Below are 27,098 nucleotides of genomic sequence, written 5' to 3'. Positions count from 1 at the left end.
GTTTGTTAGAGTTGGGGCAGAGAAACATCGCGTCAGGGAGATCATTCGTGATGAGGTGGTTGCGATTGTCCGAGGTCAGATTCCGGAGATGTTCGGGTCTATCAAGACCGCAATGATGAAGTATTTTGATGACAGATACGCAGCCATTGCTGAGACAGCTGTTGCTGTTGCGGCCTCTGCAGCTGTGGCGGCTGCGGGTGTTGGGCCAGGACGGGTATTTCAGTACCGGGACTTCGATAATACAAAGCCCCTGACCTTTGATGGAGTTCAGGACCCGATTATAGCCATGAGGTGGTTGTCTGATGTGGAGGGATGTTTCTTTACGTGTTCCTGCATGCCCTGCTAAGCAGAAGGTCAGGTGTGCTCTGAAGCTTCTGAGGTCCGGATCCAAGGACTGGTGGAGGCTCGCTACTAGTTCCTACTCTGCAGAGCAAAGGGCTGCTATGTCTTTGGAGCAGTTCTCTGAGATGTTTCGCTCCCGTTATGTTCCACTAGTGGAGAGAGAGAGAGAGAGAGAGAGAGAGAGAGAGAGAGATTGGCCTAAGAGTACTTGGATTTGAGGCAGGGTACTGAGTCAGTGACGGAGATCATCAAGATGTTCACGGAGAGGGCTATGTTCTGCCTTGAGTTTGCTGCGTCTGAGCAAGCTCAGATGACCCGTTACTTGAGCATGCTCAAGACGGAGATCAGGCAGTTCGTCTCTACCCAACGCTATGGATCGTTGTTGGAGATGCAGGAGGCCGCCAAGCAGTGTGAGATTGAGATCGAGTTGTAGACTCGGGAGACGAGACCGGCCCCGACGTAGTCGCAGCCTACGCCAAAACGGTTTAGGGCCGCTGACTCTAGGCAGGGGAGTCAGAAGCATCGCACTTGTGGGAAGTGCGGAAAAGTGCATAATGGGGTTTGTCGGTCTTCTTCAGGGAGCCACAAGTGTGGCAAGCAAGGCCACATTGCGAGGGATTGTAGGCAGCAGACTCCAGCTTCTGGTGTCAGACTTTATTACCCTTGTGAACAGGTGGTCCATATGAAGGACTAGTGTCCCCTACTAGTTGTTAGGCCGGCGTAGGCTCCAACGCCGACTACACTAAGGATCATTGACGGGGTACAAGGCAGGGTAGAGCCCCTGAGGACTCGGGGACACACCCTCCAACTCACTGCTGAGGAGGCTAGGACAGCACCAGATGTTGTGGTTGGTATGTTTCTATTCCTTATCTCATTGATTGTGTTTATATGTATGCCCATGTGGTTGTATCTATGTTAGGTACGTTCTTAGTGAACTTCTTGCCTACTCTCGTATTGTTTGACTCGGGGGCGAGTCGGTTATTTGTCTCTCGATCGTTTAGTAGGGGGTTTGATTTGCCCTTAGGGGAGCTAGAGTGTTCATTGCGGGGTTTCTATAGCCAACGAACACGGGGTTTCTGCTTCTTCAGTCTATCGAGGTTGTCTTTTAGAGATCTTCGGAGTGTCTTTTCCGATTGATTTGATTTTGATCCCCATTGGGGATGTCTGTGTGATAGTAGGTATGGACTGGCTAAGTCGTTTCGGTGCCATGATCGACTGTGAGGGTCAGTGTGTAGTGGTTCGAACCCCAAGTGGGGGAGAGTTGGCCATTTATGGAGAGGACATCAGGATGGGTTTAGGGTTTTGCTCGGCAGCCAGGGCTCGGCAGTATATTCAGCACGAGTGTGCAGGTTATTTGGCGTATGTGGTAGATACGCGGGTCGGAGAGTAGGTCTCATTTTCATATGTTCCAGTTGTTAGAGATTTCGCTTATGTGTTTCTGGAGGAGTTACCTAGAGTGCCTCCTGAGAGGCAGGTCGATTTTAGGATCGACCTTGTGTCAGGTGTGGCCCCTATTTCCAAGGCGTCGTACCGATTGGCACCGCTTGAGATGCAGGAACTGTCATCTCAGATAAAGGAACTGCTAAGCAAGTAGTTCATCCGCCCGAGCAGTTCTCCGTGGGGAGCACCGGTCCTTTTCGTTAAAAAGAAGGATGGTTCAGACCGGATGTGCATTGATTACTAGGAGCTGAACAAGTTGATGGTGAAGAACCGTTATCCCCTCCCACGGATAGATGACCTCTTCGATCAATTACATGGAGCATCTTGGTTCTCCAAGATAGATCTGAGGTCCGGGTACCATCATGTTAGGGTGAGGGAGGAGGACATGGATAAGACCTCGTTCCAGACTCGTTACGGGTATTATGAGTTCGTGGTGATGCTGTTTGAGCTCACCAATGCACCTACAGTATTCATGGACCTGATGAATCGGGTATGCAGGCCGATGCTCAATCGCTTAGTTATTGTATTCATCGATGATATCTTGGTGTATTCCAAGACCAGAGAGCAGCATGAGGAGCATCTCCGCGGGCTTTTGGGAGTTTTGAGGCAAGAACGACTTTATGCCAAGTTTTCGAAATACAAGTTTTGGCTGCGAGAGGTTCAGTTCCTTGGACACCTCGTTAACCAGGATAGGATTTTGGTCGACCCGGCCAAAATTGAGGCGGTGATGCGGTGGGAGGTCTCGAGAACTCCCTCGGATATCAGGAGTTTTCTGGGTTTGGCAGGGTACTACCGGAGATTTATTCAGGATTTCTCCAAAATTGCAGTACCCCTCACTCATCTGATGAGGAAGGGGTGGATTTCCGGTAGGGCCCTGAGCAGCAAACAACATTTGAGACCCTCTGACAGCGACTTTTCGAGGCTCTAGTTTTGACACTCCATGAGGGAGTTGAGGATTTTGTAGTTTTCTGTGATGTGTCCATCACTGGGTAGGGAGCAGTACTCATGCAGAGAGGACGAGTGATAGCTTACACTTCGCGGCAGCTAAAGTCGCATGAGACGAGATATCCCACACATGATCTTAAGCTGGTAGCAATAGTATTCGCCCTCAAGATCTGGAAACATTACATATATGGGGTCTGATGTACCATCTACACGGACCACAAGAGCTTGAGACATATCATGGATCAGCCGAACTTGAACATAAGGCAACGTAGGTGGCTGGACGTAGTCAAGGATTATGACTGCGAGATCCTTTACTATCCTGGTAAAGCGAACGTTGTGGCAGACGCCCTGAGCCGCAAGTCGGTAGGATCTTCAGTTTCGGCGTCGTGTATGAGGATATATGTAGATTCTCCACTCGTGAGCTTGATCAGGGAAGCTCAGACTAAGGGTGTACGACAGGAGAATTGGAAAATTAAGAGGATCAGGGGCGAGATCACCAGATTCGTGCCGGATAGTCATTGATTGTTGACCCGTTGCGGTCGGGTGTGGGTTCCTATGTCTAGTGGGGTCAAACAGATTGTACTGGAGGAGGCTCATAAGTCTCGCTTTTCTATTCACCCGGGAGCCACCAAGATGTACCGGGATCTGAGGTTGAGATATTGGTGGTCGTACATGAAGAGAGAGATCACTTGGTACGTCGAGAAGTGCTTGACATGCAGGATGGTCAAGGTCGAGCATCAGAGGCCGCATGGCAAGCTGCAGCCTCTAGAGGTTCCCATATAGAAATGGAAGCAGATCACGATGGACTTTATCACCAAGTTGTCGAGATCGACGAAGGGATATGATGTTATATGGGTCATCGTGGATCGATTGTCCAATAGCGCACATTTTTTGGCAATTCGGGAGAGTTCGTCGGCCTAGAAGTTGGCCGATGTGTATATCCGCAAGATCATTGCTCGCCACGGGGTGTCGGTCTCTATTGTCTCAGATCGTGATGTTCGATTCACCTCCCGTTTCTGGCAGAAGTTCCATGAGGAACTGGGCACGAGACTACATTTTAGCACTGCTTACCAGAGCGAGCGGACCATTCAGACCATTGAGGATATGTTGAGGGTCTGCGTCATTGATTTTGGTGGGAGATGGGACTCCTACCTACCGCTCGCAGAGTTCTCCTACAACAACAGATTCCATTCCAGTATTGGTGTTCCGCCTTTTGAGCTGTTGTATGGGCGGAAGTGTCGTACCCCAGTCTGTTGGGGCGAGGTTGGCCACAGGGTCATGGGACAGACCGAGGTGGTTTTGCAGACTACCATTTGGAAACGGCTGTAAGCCTCCTAGGCAGACCATTAATCATCCAACTATTGGTAGTCCTCATTCCTCAAAGCTTCATGGGTGGCTGTGTTCCACGACCACTAGTGAATTCCCCAATTTACCCTCCTCAACATGATCCAACAACAGGTTTGGTACTATTACTTAATAAATGTTATTTGGAGAATAATTCAGGTCTTGGAGACACTCGACTCTATTCTAATTTATAAGTAATAAGCATACCTCTGATATTAATTGATTGATGTTTCTAGATGTTATTTTTAGATTCAAACATTTGATTTAAATGTATTGATATATTTTAGACTTTTTGTTGCTATATAATTAAAAACCAAATTTTGTTTTTTTATTTTAAGTACTATGCTATTTGGGTGTAATGACATATGTGCTCTTAGAGCATGTCCGGTTAATTGTAACAAATTTCTATGTACATATCAAGAGGTGAAAAAAGAAAGATCAATTTAGGTTTTTCTTCAACTGGGATGACAAGTTATTTAACACCCTAATCGTTGCGACATTTAGAGCGTGTTTGGCACGGAGCTTTTGGAAGCGTTTTGGAGCTTCTAGCTTTTAGCTTTTGACAAAACGCTATAGTTTAAACAAAAAGTTTCGTTTGTCAATACGAATGTTTAGCTTTTAGTTTAAATAAAACGCTTCAAATCTAAAAGCTACTTCATATAGCGTTTAACAAAACACTACTGAGCTTTTGAAATCAATTTCCATAATTACCCTTAAAAATATATTTATATTTTTATTTATTTTTAATCGGTTGTCCTTTTATGTAATTTTATATATTTCAAAAGTTTTCAGCTACTTTTGTCAAACACTCATATAACAAATAAAAGTTACAACTTCCCGTTACCAGCTACCCGCTACCAGCTAACAGCTACTTTTGCCAAACACACCCTTAATACTAAATCATTTACAAACTAAACCTTCAAATATACAAACTACCAAATCTATGATAAATTTGAAATATATATATATATATATATATATATATATATATATATATATATATATATATATATATATATATATATATATATATATATATAGTTCTTCCTAAAAATAACACGATGGAATGTTCGAGTACATCAGTTTTACATAATCATTTACCTAATAAATTATTGATAATCAGAAACGTCTTTTTTTTTCTTTACATATATTTGAGTTTGTTGAAATATATAGATATAGTGTATAATTATATTTATAACAACATAATGCTATTAGATTTACTCATATGCAAGGAGACGTGTAGCTTGAAATGTTTATGTAATTGCAAGTAGTAAAAAGAGACTAAAACCATAAAACACAATGTACTAATTCCATTGCAAAAGATACTTACAAAGTTACAAATCAAGAAATTGATCAACCAAAGCTAAATCTACATGAAAAAGAATGGACTTAAAGAATGAAGGCATTAGGTTTAATTCCCAAAAGGACAACATACTGTATTCTAGTAAATTCGCCAATTTAACAGTGTATTATTAACCGACAAACATAATAATCATTTTTGACACATTTTTTTTTGTCAATGATGAAACAAATATTTGTCAAACTGTATGATAATGTGTTATTTGTGGAATTGACGAATGACTGAAAGTACGTTTGTCTTTTTGGTATTTAAAAATGGTCATGTCATGGATGCGCATGTATGCATGTTATGATAGACAAACAAGACAACCATGACACTAATAATAGATCAGTGTCAGATGTCAACCCATAGTAGCAGCTTGAGTGATTAAGTGAACAATTGCTGCTGTAAAGAACCCCAGCAATGCACCAGCTGCAACCTGATTTTTTTTTTTTTTTTTTTTTTGAAAAAAAAGAATTTGTTACATAAAAGTATTATTAAAAAAAATGTGCTTGTTATATTAGAAATAATAAAAATGCATGAAAAGAAAAGAAAAGAGACCTGAGGAGGAGTGTGGCCAAGAAGTTCACGAAGTGGTCTGCTATCAGCCAAGGGATGTTCAGCAGGAAGCTCATATACTATTTGATTCAGAAGCTGAAAATTTTAATTTCAGACATGATAAGGGAACGAATGAACAATTGATTTAGATAAGATCATAAGATAAGAACTTGTTGTTGCCATTTTTACAAATTCAGACCTCTCACCTCTGCTTGGCGTCCAGCATGCAATCGTACACCACTTGCATCATACATTACCTGTTTGTTACAAACATCATAAACTGTTAGTTTCATTTACAAGATGCATCACAATGAATTCACAAACAACAGCAGATGATGAAAAAGAAGGAGAGAGTTGAGAGAGGGAGAGAGATCATACAACACAAGCTAATATGAGAGCAATTGCAAATGTAGTACCACCAATACCATCTTGAAAACCAACAGCAGCAGCAAGAGCAGTCACAGTTGCTGAATGTGATGATGGCATGCCACCAGATCCCACAAGCTGCTTAATATCCCATCGTTTTTCTTTATACCTGCATGTCTACAACAGCTATAAGATTCTTAGGAGGAATGTAACGATACTAACACCATTTCAGTTTATTAGCAAGTAAAATTGAATAAATTCATTCACAGAAGCTGAATTAATGTCAAATATGCTTGTCAGGTAGTTAATTTGATCACCAAACTATGCTTAAATCAGAAAACACATCATTAGCCCTAGAAAAATGATATTCAGAGAAAAAACAATGTCCTGATCCGTTTCTCAGATTCAAAATAATCGTAAGCATTCAATCCAGCGCACGCATGAAACAGAGAGACATAGCAACACACAGCGCTTAATGTATTATCCAGATATGATATGGAATTGTAAATTGATCGATTAGAAAATCAAACAAAAGAGACAGATATCATAATTGAAAACCTAGCTGAAACAAGAATACAAGCAAATCCAAAAATCAGAAATGATAATGAAAGAAAAAACATACCAGGTGGTGAAGACCTTAATGGCTTGGGCAACCGCAAAGGCAACAAGTGCAGAAACAAGAGCGTAGTTCATATGAACATTTGAATCCTCGTCGGATGCGGATCCAGACGGCACCGTTTCAGTCATGGATCTCATCTCTTTGCTCCCCCTGAATAAGAAACCTGGCGAATAATCAGAAATAGGGAGATGGAATATGCGAAGCGTAAGAGAAAGGAGCTACGACGACGACGATGATGATGATGATTGATTGTGTCAGGGTATAAGCAACCGAAGAACGATGAATTTGATTTCTTTATAGGTTAATGGCGGAAAGGGACTTCCATTTTGATTGCAATTGCAAACATACGGTCAAACTCAAACAAAATAAATAAAAATAAATAAATAAGTTGCAAGGAACATAAACTGGTTCGGACCAACGAACCGAACATATTGCCATATTGGGTTATATTTCATTTGATTTTTAGTTTTTGATTAAAAAAATTGATTTTCGTTTCTGTTAATTCAAATATAGTTTTTGTAGCTATTTAATATTCTAATCTTATGTCTTGATGATTGATATACTCGTCCCTTAAATTTTTAATTAATGTTCATGATTTTAAGACAAGCAAATCATGCTAAATGGGAAGTTTATAACAATGAATTGAACCTTATTAACATCGGTAAGCATGCCAAAAAGATGAAGAATAACAGACTTGAAGCCTTAAAGTAAAACGTACATTTTAAATAGAATCCAAAATTCAATATCACTAATTATTCACCAAATAGTTCTATTTGAGAAATTTTGGTTGTTAAACAAATAAAAAAAATTTGGTAAAAAATTGATAGTTTTAAAGAGGAAAGAAAAAGTGCATCATGATGAATATTGTCATGGTCGACCACAACCACAAGGGACAAACTCAATAAAATGACTTGATAATATGAAGTGAGGTAGCAAAATCAGATCTACATATGATATAACATGTATGATCAAAGTCTACTTGTATGTTGATGAAGAAAGATGTTTTCATCAGAAAATCCAAATATGCTTTCTAAGATCAAGTGTATGTCATGTATTTTGCAATGGGAATCATCAGCCGAATAAAATTGATGAACTTGATCATCAACTTCAATCCAACTGCAACCAGGTATCTTATGAGCCTTTTGCTCCTTCAACGTTCTCCATACTATTCTTGCTTTATCCCACTCCCCTAATGCACCATAAATATTGGCCAACATGGCCCCATACCCACCATTATTCGGCTCAATTTCAATCAGTTTCTTGACTGCAATTTCAGCCAAATCCATTCGGCCATGAATCTTGCAACCATTGAGCAAAGAACCCCAAACAGCTTCATCAGGTGGGGATTTCATTGCATTTATAACTTCCATGGCTTCTTCAAACTGACCTGCTCTACCAAGAAGATCAATGAAACACCCATAATGATGAATGTCAGGCTCCATTCCGTAATCGTTTGCCATTGATTTGAAAAAAGAACGACCTTTTTCCACCAATCCACCATGGGTGCAAGCATTTAATAGCCCTACAAATGTAATATCATCCGGTTTCACACCATGTTGTTTCATTTCCTCGAAGATTATTATTGCTGATTCGCTTTGGCCATGGAGGGCAAAAGAGTTGATCATGGAGTTCCAGGAAGTTAGGTTTCTCTTTGGCGTTTCATCGAACACCCTTCGGGCTTCTTTCAAGCTCCCACATTTTCCATACATATCAACCAGTCCGTTTGCAATATGAGAATTAGGACCAAGCCCGTTTCTAAGAAGGTAATTATGTGTTGATTTTCCAAGATGTAACATGCCCATGTGGCCGAAAGCTGAAAGAGAGCATAGAACTGTAACATGATTTGGTTTCTTTCCGTTCATAATCATCCTTCTTAGAAGATGAATAGCCTCTGAAAACATCCCATTGTGAGTACACCCAGCGATTATAGAATTCCACGATGGGGTATCTCTGTCGGGCATTTGTTCAAACAACTCAATTGCACTACGCATTTCACCGGCTCTAGTATACCCAGAAATCATAGCAGTCCAAGACACGACATTTCTCTCAGACATTTCATCGAACAGTAGCCTCGCAACAGCTATATCGGAAGAGAACCTCGAGTAAGCGTCGAGTAAAGCCGTTTTCACAACCGGGTACTCTTCATACCCCGTTCTAACAATCTGGGTATGTACCATTTTCGTTCCATTCGATCCCAAAACCTCCGGGCAAGATTTAAGGACGTGTGGGTAGATAAAATGGCTGACTTTAGGTCGTTTCTTTCGAACCATATCGCGGTATAAAAGGAGCGACGAATCATGATCTGGTTGAGAAGAATAAGCTGTGATCATGGCCGTGTAGAGGTAGACATTGGGTGAAACAAGAGAAGAGAAGATTGAGCGAGCGTAATCGAAGTTGGATAGAGAGAGTACACAGCACCGAACGAGCTTGAAAGAGAAAAACTGGTCTTGTGAATGGCCGGTGGTGATGAGATAAGCTTGAAGCTGCTTAAGATGAATAAGGTTATTGATTTTGTCGAGTATTCCAATGATCTGTGTGTTTAAATTGGAGGATGCTGGCATCTTCTGACCCTGCTCTTTGCTTCAACTTCACCTCTTCGCTTGCACTCCCGCCTTTGCCAATATATAGCCTCCATACATGTTTTGATTTACTTTATTTTAGCAAGTTAAAGTTTAAAAAGGGATCAAAATCACAAAATGTACCTATAAATTCTCTAAAAACTTCATAAAGAAAGAAAGAAAAGAATCTTCTACCTCTATCAGTACCTTTGAATAAATTTTGATAATTCGTTTTTTTTTTCTCTAAAATGCAAGGTTGTAAAAATCGTTCGACGTTAGTTAGTCGGTGGACTGGGGTTAAAGGATTAATCGGCTAAACGGAGATTAATAGGGAGATTAATCGGTGACCATTAATTGTTAATTTGTTGAATTTTAAAAAACTAAATATAAATAATATCTTATAAAAATTCATAAATATCACTAATATAATAACAAAATATGTTAATATAATTAATACAACATTAATCATATCTCAAATAGTTTATATTGAGATATAAACTTCTTCAAAATGTTAAAATTTTATCGGGTTCTACTGTTACACTTATTGTGTATGCAGGGATTAATCGCTAGGCGTCTTCTAATCGGTCGAGTAGCACTTAAAGATCAATCGGGACCTAGTCGAGATTTTTACAACACTGCTAAAATGTATAACTAAAAAAATTATAACATAAATTCCAAACAAAAATATATATTTCATAGACAAAAAAAACAAATTATCAAAATTTATATTGAGATAACCGTAGAGGGTATCGCAGCGTGAAGTTCCGTTCTACAAACTCAGGCAAATTTATGAAAAAGTCCCTAATATTCAATTGTTGACATGAGTCCATACAGGGAAGACGAGTCCACAAAAGATCCTGTGCAGACTCATTGGTCATTTTTGGAAGAGCTCTTTTTTGGGGTCATTTTTTGACACTTGGGTGGGTCACTTGGTCATTTTTAGCAAAATCTGAAAAGAAAATATTACTATTGTTATTATAGTAATACAGTCTTTTAATCATATTTATCACACCAATAAAAAAATTCAAAACTTATGCAAATAATAGCAGTCTCATGAACCCTTAAGTTCAAGGCTTTGTATATGAAAATCAACTCAAAATTGTATAATCTTCTATAGAAATAAGTACGAAATAGCCTTCAAAGGACTTCAAACTTTTGGTGAATCTATTTACAGTTGTAGAAAGTTGATTGAAACTCTATGATAGAGTTTAGTTGATGTTTCCATCCAATGATTCATTTTGCAGCCATTATATTAAATTGGTGTGATAGTCCATATAGTCTTGGATTTAAAAAAGACTATAACCAGCTAGTTTATCTTATAACATGATATGATTAGTATTTAATACAATACTACCAAAGAACTAGAAAGCAACAACGATTTAAACCAAACAGAATACAACATTAATTACAACTCAATACTAATTTCGTTAAATCTTAAACAATTTGTCCTGCAAAATGAGACTTGAATACTATTACCAGGTTTTCTGTTTCTTTGTCTTTTTTTTTGCTGAATGTTGCTTCTATATACGAATAACTGAGGCAGAAGATGAGTCTGGGGTACCATGGAAGTTAAGTTCTACAAAGTGACCACCTCCTTCACCTCTCGCCAGTCTTCCCGGATTCACACACATACATTTCACTTCTTCACCTCCTTCACTTGTCCCCTCCAACCTCAAAACCTACAAATATCTCAAAATTAAACAATAATAATACATCAATAAAATCTTCACAGAACCATTTAAAAGATATAATGCATTAGATACCTTCACAAAGTGTGTGAGGTCTGAAGGGACAATGAGAATGTCTGGAACACTAGACATTTGAAGGGCTTCTGGAGCAAGCGACAAGTCCACAGGAGTGTCTTCCGCGGGTGGGTACAGAGGATAAAAGCTGTTGTCACAAACATAAAAAATATTAAATTAAGAAAAAAGAAAAATATTATTTGAATTTTGAAAACATGCCTGCGTTGACTCAGGAGATGGTTTGTTAGTGTATTCATGCGATTCTTGATCCCACGTGACACCACATCCATACTAAGCTGTTTCAAGACATCCACACTACAGCAGCCTACTTTCACCTATATTTTTTTCACTCAATTATTAAAATTTGTCAACTCACATTTTTTTAAATATCATCCAAATAACAACATTTACCTTATTTGCTGAGATCATTCCTGGATTTGTAATGCAAGTGATCTGACGACTTAGATCAGCTATATTCATATCAAAAGCAGCCTGCACAACCAAAAAAATACAATAAGCATAATGCTACAAAAAATTTAACTCATTCTGATATTTAGAGTGATTTACACTTTTGGTCCCTGAGTATAGCTGTTTTTTTCAGTTTTGGTCATTGTTTAAGGTTTTCTTAATGTTTTTGGTAACACAATGGCAAAACTAGCTACACTCAGGGACCAATATAGTCATTTTACTTTGGAAAAATAACCAAAAAACGTTACAAGAACCTCAAATAAAAACAAAAAACTGCAAAAGAAGACTTTTTGAGACCAAAATTTGCAAAAATTAGCTACGCTCAGGGACCAACATGTAACTTACTGTAAAATTTATAAATATTTCATTCACGAAAAAAATAATAAATTTACCTGAGGAAACACATAGTCATGGTGTGCATCGCGTATAGATGGCACAAGAATCACACGTGCAGCAGAGCCCATATATTCCACATAATCTTGAAGCTGAGGAACAATTGATATATAAAAAATCAAAGGAAAAAGTGGAAATAAAAGTGTTAGAGGTAAAAATAAAGGAGCGGTTTAGACGATTATACCCTCCTAAGGATTTCAAGACGGAATAAATCATCATAAGTCCTGTTTAAAGCTCCTTTCTTGATCTCGGGGTGCTCCGAATCAATGAAAGGCCCTAACTGTTAATGAGTTAAATACAATGTTAGTTAGTTTAGAGTGGTTTTGATTTTTGAACAGTTACAGGGTTAAAATTGTAAATTCTCACCAGTATAAGCAACTGAGGCTGCTTTCTTTGTGCATATGCAAGAAGATCAGAGAGTGGCTCAAAGAATAAGTTGTCAGTTGTGGTGTAAGGGCCTGAAGCAATAATCTGCTCAAAGATGACATGGTTAGAATCAGAGAAAATCCAAAAGGGGTACTTTAGTAAAATGAAGAACAAGCTTACACACCAATGATAAATCTGATGTTATATCAGATAAACCAGCAGGTTTGTTATCTTCATCCACAGCTTGTCTCTTCTTTTGACGAATATTTTCATCATCAGGGACTGATAGTGGAACATTATCAACAATTTTTGTTGCAATTAAATAGTGCCCACTTGGATTATGCCCTTCAATACCTACCACCTGTTGAATTATGTTTATGTTAAATATTTTTTTTTTCTTGTCAATTTCCATCTTTTAACTATCTACCTGGCCTGGGAAAAGGGAAAACTGATCCAGTTTCTGTAAGTCAAGGCGCACACGTTGTCCTCCAGAATGCTCAACACTGTTCAAACAAGTGAAAAATGACAACAGTAAGGGAAAAGATGTCTGAAAAGAGCATAAAGATTCAACAGAAATTACCTGCTTTGAAGCATGATTGGTTTTTCCTTTAAACGCCCTTCTTCTTCACAGCAAATCATGCCAACAGCAAATATACTTTTCTGATAGGGAATCAAGAGATGTAACTTATGTTGTTGAAGCTCTTCAAAGATGATACAAAAGAAAAGAATAATTCTAATAAAATAGAGATAGGAATTACTTGGGAAGCAACCGATGGATCAACAGGTTCCTCATAAAGCTGAGATGCAACCATGGCTTTTGAATATTTCATGATTTTATCTTCAAGATAATTAAACTAAACTTCCAAAAACATTAAAGTTAGTGATGTAAGCATAATCATGGGACGAAAAGCAATCAAAATTATGAGAATGCTATAATACCTTGTCTTCTATCCTGTCATACATGTATCTGCATCCAGGGGCAGGCTGGGAAGAATGAACTTCAAGGGAACAACTTTTAATAGGTTGTACCCTTTTGATCACATCATCTTCAGAACCCTCTTCGCCCTTTTCCATTTTAATTTCATGAACTGTGGATAGGGTGTTAAAAGTTGAGTGTACTACAAACTTGTCTTTTCGTTGCCCAAAGGGTGTCACCAGTTCTAAAGGCTTCCCCAATGAATGCTGCATAGGTGTTACATCAAATGAGTCCAGATGTACATTAGTTTGTCCTGTTGGAGAGGTAGGAACAATCTCCTTAGCATCTTCATGGTCTTCATCTAACTCCCTGTAGGATAAGTTTGTGGTCGTTGATTCAAATCATAGAAAATGAGGCTCAATTATTCACAGTTATAAGCAGTCACGTCTCAGTGACTCAGATAAAAGGCTTACATGGTGACATCAGTATATGAATGTAGGCCTTGCTCCTTTTCGATAATAGCTTGTTTCTGTTCACTTTGTAGTTGCTGATGGAATGCATCCATATGAGCATCTGATACTACTAGTTCCAGTTGCCTGTCAAAACAGGGATAATATTAACATAATATTGCTGACGGAATGCATACATATGAACAATGATAACACTGTCAAAAACCAAATAAAACTAAACACAATTCGAGTGGCAAAATGGATTCTCCTACAAAGCAGACTATAATTCCTTTCCACCTCCATACTCGGACCGCCTATACTGAACGTTAAGGTAATCGAGCAAACTAATTACCTGTTGATAGAGTACAAATCCCAGCTCGAAACAAGGTCCGATGGACTGAGATTGTAATTTATACAAAATGTCAGACCTGCTCACCGAAACAAAAACAAATTGAGAAGATAATCAATCGCACGGACTATAAAAACAAAATCACGATGAAATTAGTGGGGCAAAAAGTGAAAATCTTTCTTACATTTCTGAAGTATTTCTTCTTCTTCGACTAAAACGAAGTTGTTCTTCTTGAATTCGGCTCTAATTTGGTCGTCCATGGGGATCTAGGGTTCTTGCTGTCGACTGTGCTTGGAGGGAAACAAATGAAGAAGATGGCGCGAAAACTTGGTTCGTCGTGTGTGTATAATATATCGTTGAATGGGCTTCTAAGGAATGTAAGCTTTTGGGCCCCTGGCTTGATCAAGCCTAAGGGTCATCTTTTCTGGGCTGGACTGATAAGATATTTGGCTCATTGGCTGGGGCCTTTTCTCGGAGGCTCAACTCCACTTCCAGTCTCCAATTCTTTAAAAAATAATATAAATAGTTTTTAATATCAAGATTTAAGTTGGTTATTTGATTCTATAATAACATATTAACATCGTCTATATGAACGGGAAATAAGTTGTTCCATAAATCTTGTAGGGTTTGAATTTCAATGTCTAAAAAAAGTTATACTTGATATGCCAAAGCGTACATTTGTTATCGTACATGTACCTGTAATTTCAATATGAATTGAATATAACATTTATTAAAAGTTTTTGTTCAAGCTTTGGTGGAAGAATAATCATTTTGCATATTCTGCATAAAGGTAAAGTTGAAAAAAAAAGGTGCCAACAACTAAAATAATTAAAAATAATTAACAAGAACTAGCAAACAAATACAAGTTTGTACCACGAGTTGAGCCTAATACTGATAGTAGTACATCACTTGCAAAGTACAAAAAAACACCATACACATATCAAACTCCAACACCTACATCTATTTTAATCTCTAACTTTCACCTGAGAGACTTATTTCTTTATTTATTCACAAATACCAAATCACTCTTTTTACACAAACTCCAATACTTGTTGCATTTTTGAGTTCTTCACGAGTAAAATTTGTAGCTCCCAGCTGACCTAATAATCGACCTTAGACCTCCAATTGGCGCTAGAATCATTATTAGCACACCAATTACTATGCAAATCTGAAACATTAACAACACAAATTAGACACCTCATAGAAAAAAAAAATCCGTAACAAACAAAAAATTTTTTTGAATTTTTGACAATACCCAATTTATGCACCAAGTTATGCTCCATCTTTTAGGCTTCCTAACTATTAGCCAAATAATGCATGGAAGCTGTGCAAGTAATGATAAAAACACAATGAGAGGGCAAAAAGGACTTTTCACATATTGCAAAAGAGAAAAAAAAAAAAAAAAAAAAAAAAGACTCACGTAATAGGTGGTTGGTGCCAATGCAAACCCTCCAAAGAATCCAAGAAGCCCACCAAAGAAAGGGAATGTGATTGCAATAAAAGTAGTGATAACTGCAAATACCCAAAAGTTGGAATCAAAATTAAAAAACGTCTTTCCGAAAGAAAAAAAAATAGCATCATAATCTTACCAACAAATAATGTACGAACAGTGAATCGAAGGACACCACTCGGCTTCAGTTTCACTGATTTCACCAAGAAGGTTTCTATCATGTCATAAACAGGCATCGAAAAAATCTGAAATGTTCAAAAAAAAAAAGTTAGATTTTGACATTTTGTAATGAAGAGACATGAGAAGGAAGAAAATCTTGACACATACCTGATACCCACCAATGACATGGATGATGACAAACATGTTAGCTGAAGCAATAAGCCATGGAGGGTGTTCAAGAGTGATAAGAATATTATCATCAACAGTGTTCCCAAACACATAAAACCCAATTATTGCAACAGGAAAGTAGCAAATAGCAACAATTATATACGCAACAACACAACCCAACCACATTGGTCCCTTTGATGGCTTTTCAGGTGTTGAAGGGATAGTTGCTTGGATCTCTAAAACCACATTATGACCTGCATACGCGAATGCCACATCACCCAAAGCACTAAACATCCCAAACATTTGTCCCACAGGAGTTTTCGACCTTGGACTATAGTCCACATCATCATGAGCTCCCCTTTTCCATGAAGCCACCCAAGCAATCGTTGAATAACTGCCATAAGTTCATAATGAATTTTGATCAATGGAATGATTTATGATTTATGATTTATTATTAGTTTATTACCTCAATGACATGATGGCAGCAGCTAAAGAGACACCACTAATGGAGTTGAAATTTGGGAGGTGAGCAAGTACAAAGTGAACAGAGGCGAAAATCAAGATGAAGTAAGTGGTTCTTAGAGGTTTACAATCAGGGCAAATTGATTGTTGAAACTTCTGTAGAGATTTTCCTCCAGTCACCATGTAGACAATGCATGTGCCTACTTCTACTATAAGCTGTTGAGGGACTACAACATAAAGCCCGAGTTTTTCACCAAAAGCATGTTGCCCTAGCTCATGGTATCTGTCGAATCTTTTTCCGGGAACCATTTCGTGCATTTCCACCATTTGCCATAGTGTGTAGAGTGTAATCACCCAAGATAGGACTAGTACTGTGATTCCAAATCCCCTGAATCAAACAGATTGTATATTATGAAAGTGGATTTTGTGTGGGGATTTTCATCGAACATGTTGTGTGCATCGTTTAAACCAAAAAAGAATCTTACAGAGAAGACTTGGATTGAAGGAAAAGGGATACCATCCGAGTTGAGATAGGGCGTAAGGAAGACTGAGGACACCCGCACCAACCATGGCGGTGACATTGTGAAAGGCTGAGTACCACCACTTTGCGTTTCTGGAGGATGTCACTGGAAGCCAATCATCGATGGCTTTTTCCTCGGCAGTTCTTCTATCATTCCTCGCATCAGCACCAGACTCCATGGAAGATTGATTTACACGCTTCTCTACTCACTTGAATTTCTTTGATAAAGAAGAAGGAACCCACGTCGAGAATAAATAGAGGACCAAGATCCATGATATTTGGGTTCTCTCCTTAACTTTCAGAATTGGTACTGTGTCAGCCATAGAAGCGGGTTTCATGGGTTCGATAATTTGATGACACATGTAGAGAAAATTTTGGCGGAATGCGAGGAAAGGGAAGTTTGGCGGCAGAGCTGCTATTTCTCACTTTAACTGTAATTTGAATCGATCACAACCAGAAATCCAATTTTGGATCCTTGTTAGTTGTTAGTAGTCGTTACTTGTGTTGAAACACTCTTTTAAAACTGCCACACTATCCTTCTGAAATTACCTAATACCCCTATTTATTTCTTTTTGTTACCAAAACTTCATAACAAAACAGTATAAATTAATTCTTGATTAACCATTAATATCATGAACCAATACTCTTTATTACATTGGGACAGATTCTTTTGAGAAAACATACTTTATATAATTATTAGTCAACACAACAATTAAGTACAAAAAGAGTTAGCTATTTCTTTCTTTTTTTGTTACCCACAACCTAATTAACACAAGTTGGTGCTAGTATGGCTTATCCTTACCATCAAAATATGTAACACAAATAACAAATTAACAATTACAATTTATTAAACAACATACTAAAATAAAAACGGAGTGCCAAAGATAACTACTCGTCACTTGTTTGTAATCAAAATGCTTCACGATATTCACAATCTTAAGTACAAACTCTAATTAACAAATAACAATCAATTTGTTATATATGCACAACAATTTGTAATTATATAGGAACATTCAAATTCAAATAAAAATATAAAGAACTAAATAAGAATAACTTAATATCAACTTATAATATATCAAATAAAATATAAAGTTGTAAATTTCGTTCGACGGTAGCTCGACGGTCGACTGGTGTTAAGAGATTAATCGGTCTTGACGGGGTTAATCGGGGACCATAGATTATTAATAAAACATTAAAATTAATCAAAGATTAATATATTTTAAGAAAAATAACACTTCAAAATTAGAAAATAAGAGATATTTTAAGAAAAATAACACTTCAAAGTTAGATAATAAGAGAATTTGTAATTTGAAAATTTGAAAATACGAAAATATAAACATTTTAGTATAATATTTGAGATTTTGAAAATTTTAGAGTAAAAAAAAAATTTAATTTTTTGAATTTTTTAACTTTTTTTGACTTTTTTTTTGACTTTTTGACTTTTGTTGACCGATTAATTCACGATTAGTCGGTTGGAGAACGTCAAGCGATTAATTCACGATTAATCCTGATTTCTGCAACCATGGTATTTAGAAACATTTTAATTATATTAAACTAACAATAAAGAATAACAAGTACCTAGGTCAAATTATTAGGTAGTTTGTTTTGTTTATTTTTACTTTTATGTGTACAACATAGGTAAGAAGGTATAATTGTGATATAAATCCATAGAATGATCAACCGAGAGGTGAATTGGAGATGAGAAGCAACGTCGGAGAGACATAATAGCAGGTGAGTGTTGGATTAGTGTCTAAGTCCATAACTATTTTGGTATGTACTTGACCCGATTGTGCTTGGTCCTTTTGGGTTGCCTTCACCAAAGCAGCTTGATAGGATGAATTATGGAGAGAAAGGATTAATTATGATTTATTAATATATTATGAGAATAATATATTAAAGGAGAAATCATATTGTTTAATTAATATTAGTCAATAATTAATTGATAATTAATTTTGTGGCTAAAAGAGATTAATTAAACTTAAGGGACTAGAACTGTCAATTGTATGATAGTTGAATATTGAGCTAATGGACTCCATAATAAAGGGGTGGACGAATTCTATGGGGAAACCCATTAGAAATCGTCCTAGGCCTTTAAGGAAGGAGTCCATGGGTTGCTTAGGGCCTAAGCATCCAAATTAGGGTTTCCTTGTTAGATAACCCTAATAGCCTCTCTATTTAAAGGACCCTTATGGCTCAAAAACGTGGTGAACTGGTTGGTTAGGGTTTCCACATGTTTTGGGCAGCCTCCTTCTCTTCTCTACTTCATCCTCTTGCTCTTGGTGTTTGTGAACCATTAGAGGAGTGACATTTGTGACTCTAAGCTTTCTAAAGTCAATATGTAGCACCTGGTTCCTGGTACGTAAATCTTATTTGAGTATTTTCCATTTTTAGCCTTGGACTCGGCGAGTCATAGGTCCGACTCACCGAGTAGAGACGGCACATGGGACATGTTTAAGTTGGAGACTCGGCGAGTCCATATCCTGTACTCGGCGAGTCACCGTTGTTTGATGAAACCCTAAGTTTCAGGGGTTTGCACCCTATTTAATCTCTCATTTCCGCCCCAAGCCAAGCCCCATTCACCCTCAGAGCCTTATACCTCGTTCTAAGCCTTGATTCTTGTGGATTTGAAGCCTTTGGTGTTCTCTTGAACCTTTGGAGTGAGAAGGAGAGGAGATCAAGAAGGAGAAGAGGAGGTCAAGCATCTTTGAGCTATCTCAGAGTGTTCACTAAGGTATGGCTCGTTTTTCCCCATGTTTTCATGCTTATGGCCCCATTAAAGTCCTTCTTGAACCATTTCCAAGCTTGTGTTTACTTGAGGACTCGTAATAAGCAGAGTAGCTCATAGATCTAAGTGGAATCGAGCTCCAAGAGCCTGGATCTACCACCTTTATGGACCCATGTTGCTTGTTCACCCTAGATCTACCCTTTTGAGGCATTTTGAGCCCTAAATCCCTCATTGGTGAGTATCTACACGTAAAGTTGGAAACTTTACGTGTTATTCATGCTCTAGGAAACCATATCTGTGAATGGCATGGACTGGAATCGAGCAAAATCGCGTATATAGTGATTGCATGGCGACGACTCGGCGAGTCGTTCATCTGACTCGGCGAGTCTGCTCGCGAGTCTCCGAGTTGTCCCCTTTTCGTTGTGTCGAGTGTGAGTAGTGAGTCACGAGGTGTGACTCAGTGAGTTGGAAGCCGAACTTATCCATGAAGGAACTCGGCGAGTCATTGCCCTAACTCGGCGAGTTCAAGGCAATCTCCTTAGATCAAGAACAGACTCGGCGAGTTGTTCATACAACTCGGCGAGTCGCAGCATAAGTGTTCATCGGATGAAGATGAACTCGGCGAGTTGTTCATACAACTCGGCGAGTAGGATGAAGGACTTGAACCTCAGTTTAGAAGGAGAACTCGTCGAGTCAACGCCTAACTCGACGAGTAAGGACGGGATCCAGGACAATCGATTGGATAGGGACTCGACGAGTTGGAGAGCCAACTCGGCGAGTCGGGTCAACTGAAAGTTGACTCTGACTTTGACTTATGACATGATCAGGGGTAAAATGGTCATTTTACCCAAAGGACAGTTAGCAGTGATTGATTGAGTATGTTGTGGGAATTACAGCCGGAGGATTTCCGGAGTAGCAGCAGCAGTAGTAGACGGTCAGTTCCCAATCAGACCACCAGCTACTTCGATGTGAGTTACCTTCCAGTAGCGGTGGGTCTACGGCCACAATGTCGGCCCACCAGTAGGAGTTGTGTGTGGATGATTGTCTCCGTGATATCCATCTAGGGTTACTACTACTTGTTCCATGCTTATGTGCTAGTATGATGTGATGCTATGTGTTAGTGGTAGTAGGGGAGATAGTCCCCAAGATATCCGGTCGATAGGGCCGAAGGGGTAGTTATACCCAGCCATGCTAGATAGATTCTGATACGGTGGTACATGTTATGTGGTAGTAGTAAAGGGGAGAAGTAGTCTCCAGTACCCGGTCGAGAGGACCGAAGGGGAGGCCAGCACCCAGATATGCTAGGCAGTATCTGGTCGAGAGGACCGAAGGGGAGGCCAGCACCTAGGTATGCTAGGCAATATCCGGTCGAGAGGACCGAAGGGGTAGGTCGGGCACCCAAATATGCCTGACGATAGATGTATGTTATGTGATTATTATGGTATGTGGTACAGTGGGGAAACTCACTAAGCTTTGTGCTTACATTTTTCAGTTGTTGTTTCAGGTACCTCTTCAGCCAAGGGGAAGGAGCAGGCTCGGTAGCAGCATATCACACACACTTTTGTTTCCGCAGTTATGAGTTTATTCTGGGATTGACACTCTGATATTTTGGTTGTTTAAATGTTGTGGGTTTCAATTTGGTTTTCGATGTGAAATGGTTTAATTATACAATGTTTTAATTATTAATGATTTCCAAGTAATGATTTATAAACAAAATTTTTGGACGTGAAAATTGGGTCGTTACACAATACAAGGAGGATTTGAGATTGTTATTGCTACATAACAATCAAGGTATGATCCAAATCCTAATTCATATGTTATATTGATTATCATATACTAGTTCTAGGGTTTATAGTCTTGGATGAATTGCATGTACAATAGAGAAACCTAGATCCAAGCATTAGGGTTTGTATGAGCACATAGGATGTTCTTATAGCTAAAACCCATCAGTGAGGGCCTTAAGACATCCGCCCATGGAGAGACTTGTTATCAAAGTTTAGAGTTGTATGATTAGCGAGAGAAAGAGAAAGATAAAGAGAGTACATGTAGATACAAACTTACTCCAACGAGGAGAGATAGCCGCAAAGCGGCACTAGGGGTGAGCAAAACCGAATCCGAAAACCGAAAAACCGACAAAAACCGACGAAGCCGAAACCGAAAAACCGAAACCGAAACATAAACCGACGGTTTGGGTTTGTATTATTTAGAAACCGAAAAATCCGGTTCGGTTTGGGTTTTAGGAATGTGCAAAACCGAGAGAAACCGAACCGAACATTACAAAATAGATGTATTCTGCAATTTATTACGTTTATATATCTTTTCCTTGACTTCTAAACACAAACAGTTAGTTGTTGTGTTGGTTAAGGCGGCGGACATGTAAGGCAAAAGACCAAGGTTTGAGTCTTACTCTCGACGTGTGGACCTTTTATTTTGATTACCATTATCATTTCCCTTTGTTTCTTCTATTTCTTAAATTGAAACTATCTTTTATTTTGATTACCATTATCATTTCCCTTTGTTTCTTCTATTTCTTAAATTGAAACTATCTCACATCGACAAAAGAATGAAACATTCTTCCTATTCACCTCTCAATACAAACTACAAAATGCCACCAAGTGAAATTTCCAACGGGTTCTGGGTTTAAAACCGAAACCAAGTTTGAAAAACCGGGAAACCGAACCCATCGGTTTGGGTTTAGGGTTCGGTTTTAAATATTTGAAAACCGATACTATCGGTTTTGGGTCAAACCCGACCCATGCTCAGCCCTAAGCAACACAATATGACAGAGGAAGTGAGAGTTGAGTAGACCGGTGGAGAGAGAGAGAGAGAGAGAGAGAGAGAGAGAGAGAGTATTTTTCTAGGATTTAATATTTTTTCTCAAATACTTATTTTAAAATTTTGTAATTTATGTTAGTGTTTTGGCTTCTTTTTTTGTATACTTGTATAGTTTCCTAGATAACTTACATTCCCAATATAAGAATGTTGTTTTTGACTATCCGGGAGAGTTTTCTCGTTAATTAGTTATTTAATTTCTTAGTTAATAGTCTTTCTAGTGATTTGTTACATAAATAAATCAAACATATATAGGCTATTAGTGAGTTTATAAAATTGGAGGGGCTAGAAGCCAATTTCTAATAACTAAATTAGTAATATATAGATATAACCGTATAAGTAACTTGATGTTGATGTTGATGAATCCTACCAAAACTGTGAATGTTAGATGCGTGCATCTACAGCCAAGTGTTTGGGCCTACCACGTTGTTCGACGATACTTATAGAAGGTGTTGTATCACTATCTTGTGGTTCTCGGATTTCTTTGAGGTCTATATTGTTCCTACTTGCTTCTTATAACAAGATATTTCTCTCTAAGAACTCAAAGATTCCTGGAAACAAACATGTTTGTCCTCGATGAGGTTGTAGAAATAGTACCCCATAAGCGACATTTGAAAGCTCCAGATAATAGTTTTCTAGAAATTACATATCATATGTTGGCAGTAAAGTAGAGACAACTTGGGTGTTATCCCATGCCATAGATTGATGTCTTAGTTACCTTTGTTGAAATCATTTCAAGAATGCCTACAACAGACTCTAAGGTATAACCCCAAAAGGTAGTGGTAAAGACATTTTACCTTGACATCATACCAAATTTAGACATGGTTATGTAAGGATTGCCAACATCAATATGTATAGGTCTTAATAGATCGTGGGCATTTCCTTTTAGTCAAATGAAAAACTACCTTAAATCATATTTCCACACAAATAAAATATGCATAAATCAGGCAATTTCCTCCAAACTTCTGTCTAATATGTTTGATTCAAGTCATATTTATATATGGTGGTATGGTTGATTCAAGTCATGCTTGAATATGGTGGTACTATATATATTTACATTTGAAACATCATTATGCATATCAATTTCATAAAGATCATAATGTGGACAACATCACAAAAGGGACAACATTGGAAAGGTTGGTATAAGACTCGTTCAAGTTTGAAACACAGAAAGTTCAATAAAATCATAAAAAGCAATCATTTTTTTCAAGTTTTCCTATCATCTGGGTAAGACAATAAAATTGAAGTAATTTTATGAAGTTATAAAAATCAGCAACACTCTAGACTTTAGAATAAACAATAGGATTCAAAAGATACTGTCATAGAAATGGTTCATAAGACTTGTTCTCAATAATAACACAAAGTATAAAAGACTTATTACCACCAAAGTCCTAAATCGTTCTCAAAACAGAATCAGAAAAAATGACCAAAATAAAGTTGACATCATCCATTGAAAAATTTAGGCTTGGACAGATGCAATGTGGCAGATGAGGTCAATAACACGGGAGCTGCATTCATGGCAAAAAATAAACATTGATCAGAGAGTATGCATGTGGATCTTATATAATATATAACACAGTGCCAATTCTTTCAACTTCTTCCATGTTGAAAGATATAAATATAGTTACCTGTATCCCCATTCATTATCATACCACGACACCAGTTTCACAAAGTTGTCATTCAAAGCTATTCCAGCTTTAGCATCAAAGATGCTCGACCTGTTGTCACCGATAAAGTCAGTGGACACAACATCGTCTTCTGTATATCCCAAAATCCCCTTCATTTTGCCCTCTGATTCCTCCCTGAAATTACAAAAACAACCCCGCCCAAAAAGTTAACATGATGTTTCTACAAAATATTAATCTATTTATTATTCCCATACTTAATGGCAGCCTTAATCTGCTCATAGGTAGCCTTCTTTTCCAGCCTTACAGTCAAGTCAACAACTGACACATCCACAGTTGGCACACGGAAGGCCATTCCGGTCAATTTCCCATTAAGAGCAGGCAAAACCTTACCCACAGCCTACATCAACACACAATATATAATTTGAATTAAATATTTGTATAAAATTATTAAAGGGTAAATCCGTAAATAGTAATTACCTTAGCAGCTCCAGTGCTACTGGGAATGATGTTGAAAGAAGCAGCTCTTCCACCTCTCCAGTCCTTCATTGATGGTCCATCCACAGTCTTTTGAGTGGCTGAAAGTTTAGTTTAAATGTTAATACATTTTGTTTTTAGTCAATAATTTAATCTGCTGAAAGGGTAAATCCGTAAATAGTAAATACCAGTGATGGAGTGAACAGTAGTCATAAGACCCTCAACAATTCCGAACCTATCGTTAATGACCTGTATTTTTCTTTTTTTGTGAAAAATACGAAAAGAAGAAGAATGGTGAATATTATTATTAGTTGAAATGGAGGTTATATAACCTTGGCAAGTGGAGCAAGGCAGTTGGTTGTACAGCTGGCATTTGAAACAATGTCAAGTTCGGGTTTGTATTCCTTCTCGTTCACACCCACAACAAACATGGGAGCATCCTTGCTAGGAGCAGAAATGACAACCTTCTTTGCTCCACCCTACATGACAAATAATTAAATAATTAAATATAATTAAACATAACAAAATTGGTAAAAGTATATGAAAGCTGACTAGAGATTTAATGAAACCTTCAAATGGGCAGCAGCCTTGTCCTTATCAGTGAAAACTCCAGTAGACTCCACAACAAAGTCAGCTCCAGCTGCACCCCATGGGATTTCCTCAGGGTTCCTAAACAGCAGCATGAAAAGACAAATAATTTACAAAATATTCTTTATAAAAAAAAATTCCAACAAAGACTTGCATGTGATAGATGTTACCTGATGCCAAAAACAGTGACGGGTTTATCACCGAAGAGAAGGGTCTTTTCATCTTTGACTTTAAGCTCATGATGCTTCCACTGGCCATGAACACTGTCGTACTTGAACATATATGTCTGCATGTATGGTAACCAGTGAATTTTTGAAAAGGGAGATGCTTCAATTTATATTTACTGAACTACTATTATAGTTTGGACTCTGCTTTATTTACATATGTTAAAACTTGTAGCACATGTGACCTAAACTTTTGCATAATACCCATATCACACATGGTTTAGTGGTAAAAGGACCATTAACATCATCTTAACTCAAACTATCACAACTAACACAAGATGGTAGCCTAAGCATAAATCGCTGTATGTACACAGACAGAGCAAACAAAGAATTCATAAGTTGTATGATTTGACTATTCATTATATACACATACACACAGATCGATAAAAATTTGAATACGGCATTTGTATCAATAATGTGGTTTACCATTTTTTTTTAGTTTCCCTTTGATGATTCCATCGAAAAGTGTATGTAATTTGACATATATGATCGGAACTTTTAAATAAAAATAAGCATTTGCAGCATAAGCAACAAAAGGATTCTCATATGATAAAGTTACCATGTACTCAGTGGTGATGAATGGATCATTAACAGCAACAAGCTCAACATCATCTCTCTGGAGAGCAACTCTGGCAACTAGACGACCGATTCTTCCGAATCCTATCACATATCATTTAAAACAAACTAATCAATTAAAAACAAAAAACTTATATATATATATATATATATATATATATATATATATATATATATATATATATATATATATATATATCAAACTGAATTCAATAAAAAAAAAAAAAGTACCGTTGATTCCGATCTTAATCTTCTTATCTGATCCTGCAAAATGAAACAAAACAGAGAACGAACATAAAAATCAAAAGCAGCAGAAAAACGATGTGAGTGGACATCAAAACGGAAGAGAAATTACCCATTGCGCAAAGTTTTTGAAGATCGTAGTTGGTGAGATGGGTGTAGTGTGCGTGATGAAGGACTACGACACCTAATTTATAGCGGAGCGGCGGATTAGCCGAAGCCGGAGGGTCACGTGATGGCGGATTTTTTAATTAGTTTCTTGGAGAAAAAGAAACCAAAACTTGAATAAATAAAGGAGCTTCTAGATCGAGCCGCTGGTTAACTAAACCCATGAGCCGGTTTTCAGTAGAGTAAAATTTCTGGTCCTTGTAGTTTAACGAATATATCTAAATATCCAACTTTTATCAATTTCGTCCTTGTGCTTCCAATATTTTCAATGTCGGTCCACCCTCCTTTAAGTCTAACGGGACCATGAGTTATGGGGTATTTGGCTTAGCTTTTGAGAGGCAAAAGTTCATTTAAAAAAAGTTGCAAAAAATCAGTTTTACATGATTTTTTTCAAAAAGTTTATTTTCCTTATATCCAAAAATAGTTTTTATAAAATCTGTTGCTTTTACCAAATATCTTTTAGCTTTTTATTTTTTTCTAAAAGCTAAAAGATGTTTTAAAAGATAAAACAAACACCCCCTTAAACTTTTTTTTTAACCATTTTGCTTTTGAACCAAATTTGTAATTACTTATTTATTAACATCCCTCCCTCCCTCTTCCATCTAGAAAATCATGATAGTTTGGACATAAGAATTATGAATGGCTTAGGCGTAGGGAACCCCAATTAAAATTTGGATAAAATTAGCAATA

The 27,098-nt window shown here is 37.7% G+C and overlaps 5 protein-coding genes across 6 annotated transcripts; all 5 read right to left on the bottom strand.

Annotated features, from left to right (window-relative positions):
• Positions 1-5,361: 5,361 nt before the first annotated feature.
• On the bottom strand, positions 5,362-7,430 carry LOC145092044 (uncharacterized). The gene is made up of 5 exons (XM_079029923.1): positions 6,957-7,430; positions 6,347-6,503; positions 6,175-6,225; positions 5,972-6,064; positions 5,362-5,849 (listed from the first exon to the last, which is right to left on the bottom strand). The coding sequence occupies exons 1-5, from the start codon at positions 7,088-7,090 to the stop codon at positions 5,772-5,774; spliced, it is 513 nt and encodes a 170-aa protein (XP_078886049.1). The 5' UTR covers positions 7,091-7,430; the 3' UTR covers positions 5,362-5,771.
• A 350-nt stretch (positions 7,431-7,780) lies between these two features.
• Positions 7,781-9,583, bottom strand: LOC145092043 (Pentatricopeptide repeat (PPR) superfamily protein). The gene has a single exon (XM_079029922.1). It carries the CDS (start codon positions 9,512-9,514, stop codon positions 7,922-7,924), a length of 1,593 nt encoding a protein of 530 aa, XP_078886048.1. The 5' UTR covers positions 9,515-9,583; the 3' UTR covers positions 7,781-7,921.
• Positions 9,584-10,796: 1,213 nt separating this feature from the next.
• POLA2 (DNA polymerase alpha 2) lies at positions 10,797-14,525 on the bottom strand. Its single transcript, XM_079029921.1, has 15 exons — positions 14,379-14,525; positions 14,198-14,273; positions 13,870-13,992; positions 13,420-13,765; positions 13,239-13,334; positions 13,061-13,140; positions 12,908-12,983; positions 12,665-12,841; positions 12,481-12,585; positions 12,299-12,394; positions 12,114-12,206; positions 11,665-11,745; positions 11,473-11,588; positions 11,275-11,401; positions 10,797-11,190 (listed from the first exon to the last, which is right to left on the bottom strand). The coding sequence occupies exons 1-15, from the start codon at positions 14,452-14,454 to the stop codon at positions 11,032-11,034; spliced, it is 1,827 nt and encodes a 608-aa protein (XP_078886047.1). The 5' UTR covers positions 14,455-14,525; the 3' UTR covers positions 10,797-11,031.
• A 468-nt stretch (positions 14,526-14,993) lies between these two features.
• On the bottom strand, positions 14,994-17,485 carry LOC145092041 (lysine histidine transporter 1-like). Of its 2 annotated transcripts, none has more exons than XM_079029918.1 (7): positions 16,951-17,485; positions 16,438-16,821; positions 15,972-16,365; positions 15,784-15,889; positions 15,615-15,706; positions 15,450-15,518; positions 14,994-15,362 (listed from the first exon to the last, which is right to left on the bottom strand). In XM_079029918.1, the coding sequence occupies exons 1-7, from the start codon at positions 17,130-17,132 to the stop codon at positions 15,264-15,266; spliced, it is 1,326 nt and encodes a 441-aa protein (XP_078886044.1). In that variant the 5' UTR covers positions 17,133-17,485; the 3' UTR covers positions 14,994-15,263. The 2 variants fall into 2 exon arrangements, with proteins under 2 accessions (XP_078886044.1, XP_078886045.1); XM_079029919.1 differs by having other exon boundaries at positions 16,919-17,085.
• A 6,311-nt stretch (positions 17,486-23,796) lies between these two features.
• LOC145092040 (glyceraldehyde-3-phosphate dehydrogenase, cytosolic) lies at positions 23,797-26,522 on the bottom strand. Its single transcript, XM_079029917.1, has 11 exons — positions 26,356-26,522; positions 26,232-26,264; positions 25,984-26,084; positions 25,371-25,486; positions 25,182-25,281; positions 24,945-25,091; positions 24,801-24,861; positions 24,616-24,713; positions 24,393-24,535; positions 24,139-24,312; positions 23,797-24,018 (listed from the first exon to the last, which is right to left on the bottom strand). The coding sequence occupies exons 1-11, from the start codon at positions 26,357-26,359 to the stop codon at positions 23,970-23,972; spliced, it is 1,026 nt and encodes a 341-aa protein (XP_078886043.1). The 5' UTR covers positions 26,360-26,522; the 3' UTR covers positions 23,797-23,969.
• Between the last annotated feature and the right edge of the window lie 576 nt (positions 26,523-27,098).

Source organism: Lactuca serriola, chromosome 3 (assembly GCF_051521515.1).
Source record: "Lactuca serriola cultivar US96UC23 chromosome 3, Lser_US96UC23_V15, whole genome shotgun sequence".
In the NCBI taxonomy this organism is placed as follows: Eukaryota; Viridiplantae; Streptophyta; class Magnoliopsida; order Asterales; family Asteraceae; genus Lactuca; species Lactuca serriola.
This window is presented reverse-complemented; position numbering and strand designations above follow the sequence as displayed.

Bases quoted from the DNA above. Each gene is read 5' to 3' on its own strand.
- LOC145092043 (XM_079029922.1), bottom strand. From the start codon at position 9,514: ATGCCAGCATCCTCCAATTTAAACACACAGATCATTGGAATACTCGAC.
- POLA2 (XM_079029921.1), bottom strand. From the start codon at position 14,454: ATGGACGACCAAATTAGAGCCGAATTCAAGAAGAACAACTTCGTTTTA. The intron at 12,207-12,298 runs GTATAATCGTCT...ATTGTTCCTCAG, and splicing joins GTCTTGAAATCCTTAGGAGG to CTTCAAGATTATGTGGAATA. The intron at 11,746-12,113 runs GTAAATTTATTA...TTGGTTGTGCAG, and splicing joins ATGACTATGTGTTTCCTCAG to GCTGCTTTTGATATGAATAT.
- LOC145092040 (XM_079029917.1), bottom strand. The intron at 26,085-26,231 runs GTACTTTTTTTT...GATATGTGATAG, and splicing joins GATTAAGATCGGAATCAACG to GATTCGGAAGAATCGGTCGT. The intron at 24,536-24,615 runs GTAATTACTATT...GTGTTGATGTAG, and splicing joins GTAGCACTGGAGCTGCTAAG to GCTGTGGGTAAGGTTTTGCC.
- LOC145092041 (XM_079029918.1), bottom strand. From the start codon at position 17,132: ATGGAGTCTGGTGCTGATGCGAGGAATGATAGAAGAACTGCCGAGGAA. The intron at 16,822-16,950 runs GTATCCCTTTTC...TGTTTGATTCAG, and splicing joins GCCCTATCTCAACTCGGATG to GGGATTTGGAATCACAGTAC. The intron at 15,707-15,783 runs GTAAGATTATGA...GGGTATTTGCAG, and splicing joins TGTTCGTACATTATTTGTTG to TTATCACTACTTTTATTGCA.
- LOC145092044 (XM_079029923.1), bottom strand. From the start codon at position 7,090: ATGAGATCCATGACTGAAACGGTGCCGTCTGGATCCGCATCCGACGAG. The intron at 6,504-6,956 runs GTATGTTTTTTC...GTAGACATGCAG, and splicing joins ATTAAGGTCTTCACCACCTG to GTATAAAGAAAAACGATGGG. The intron at 6,065-6,174 runs GTGAGAGGTCTG...TAAAATTTTCAG, and splicing joins ATGCTGGACGCCAAGCAGAG to CTTCTGAATCAAATAGTATA.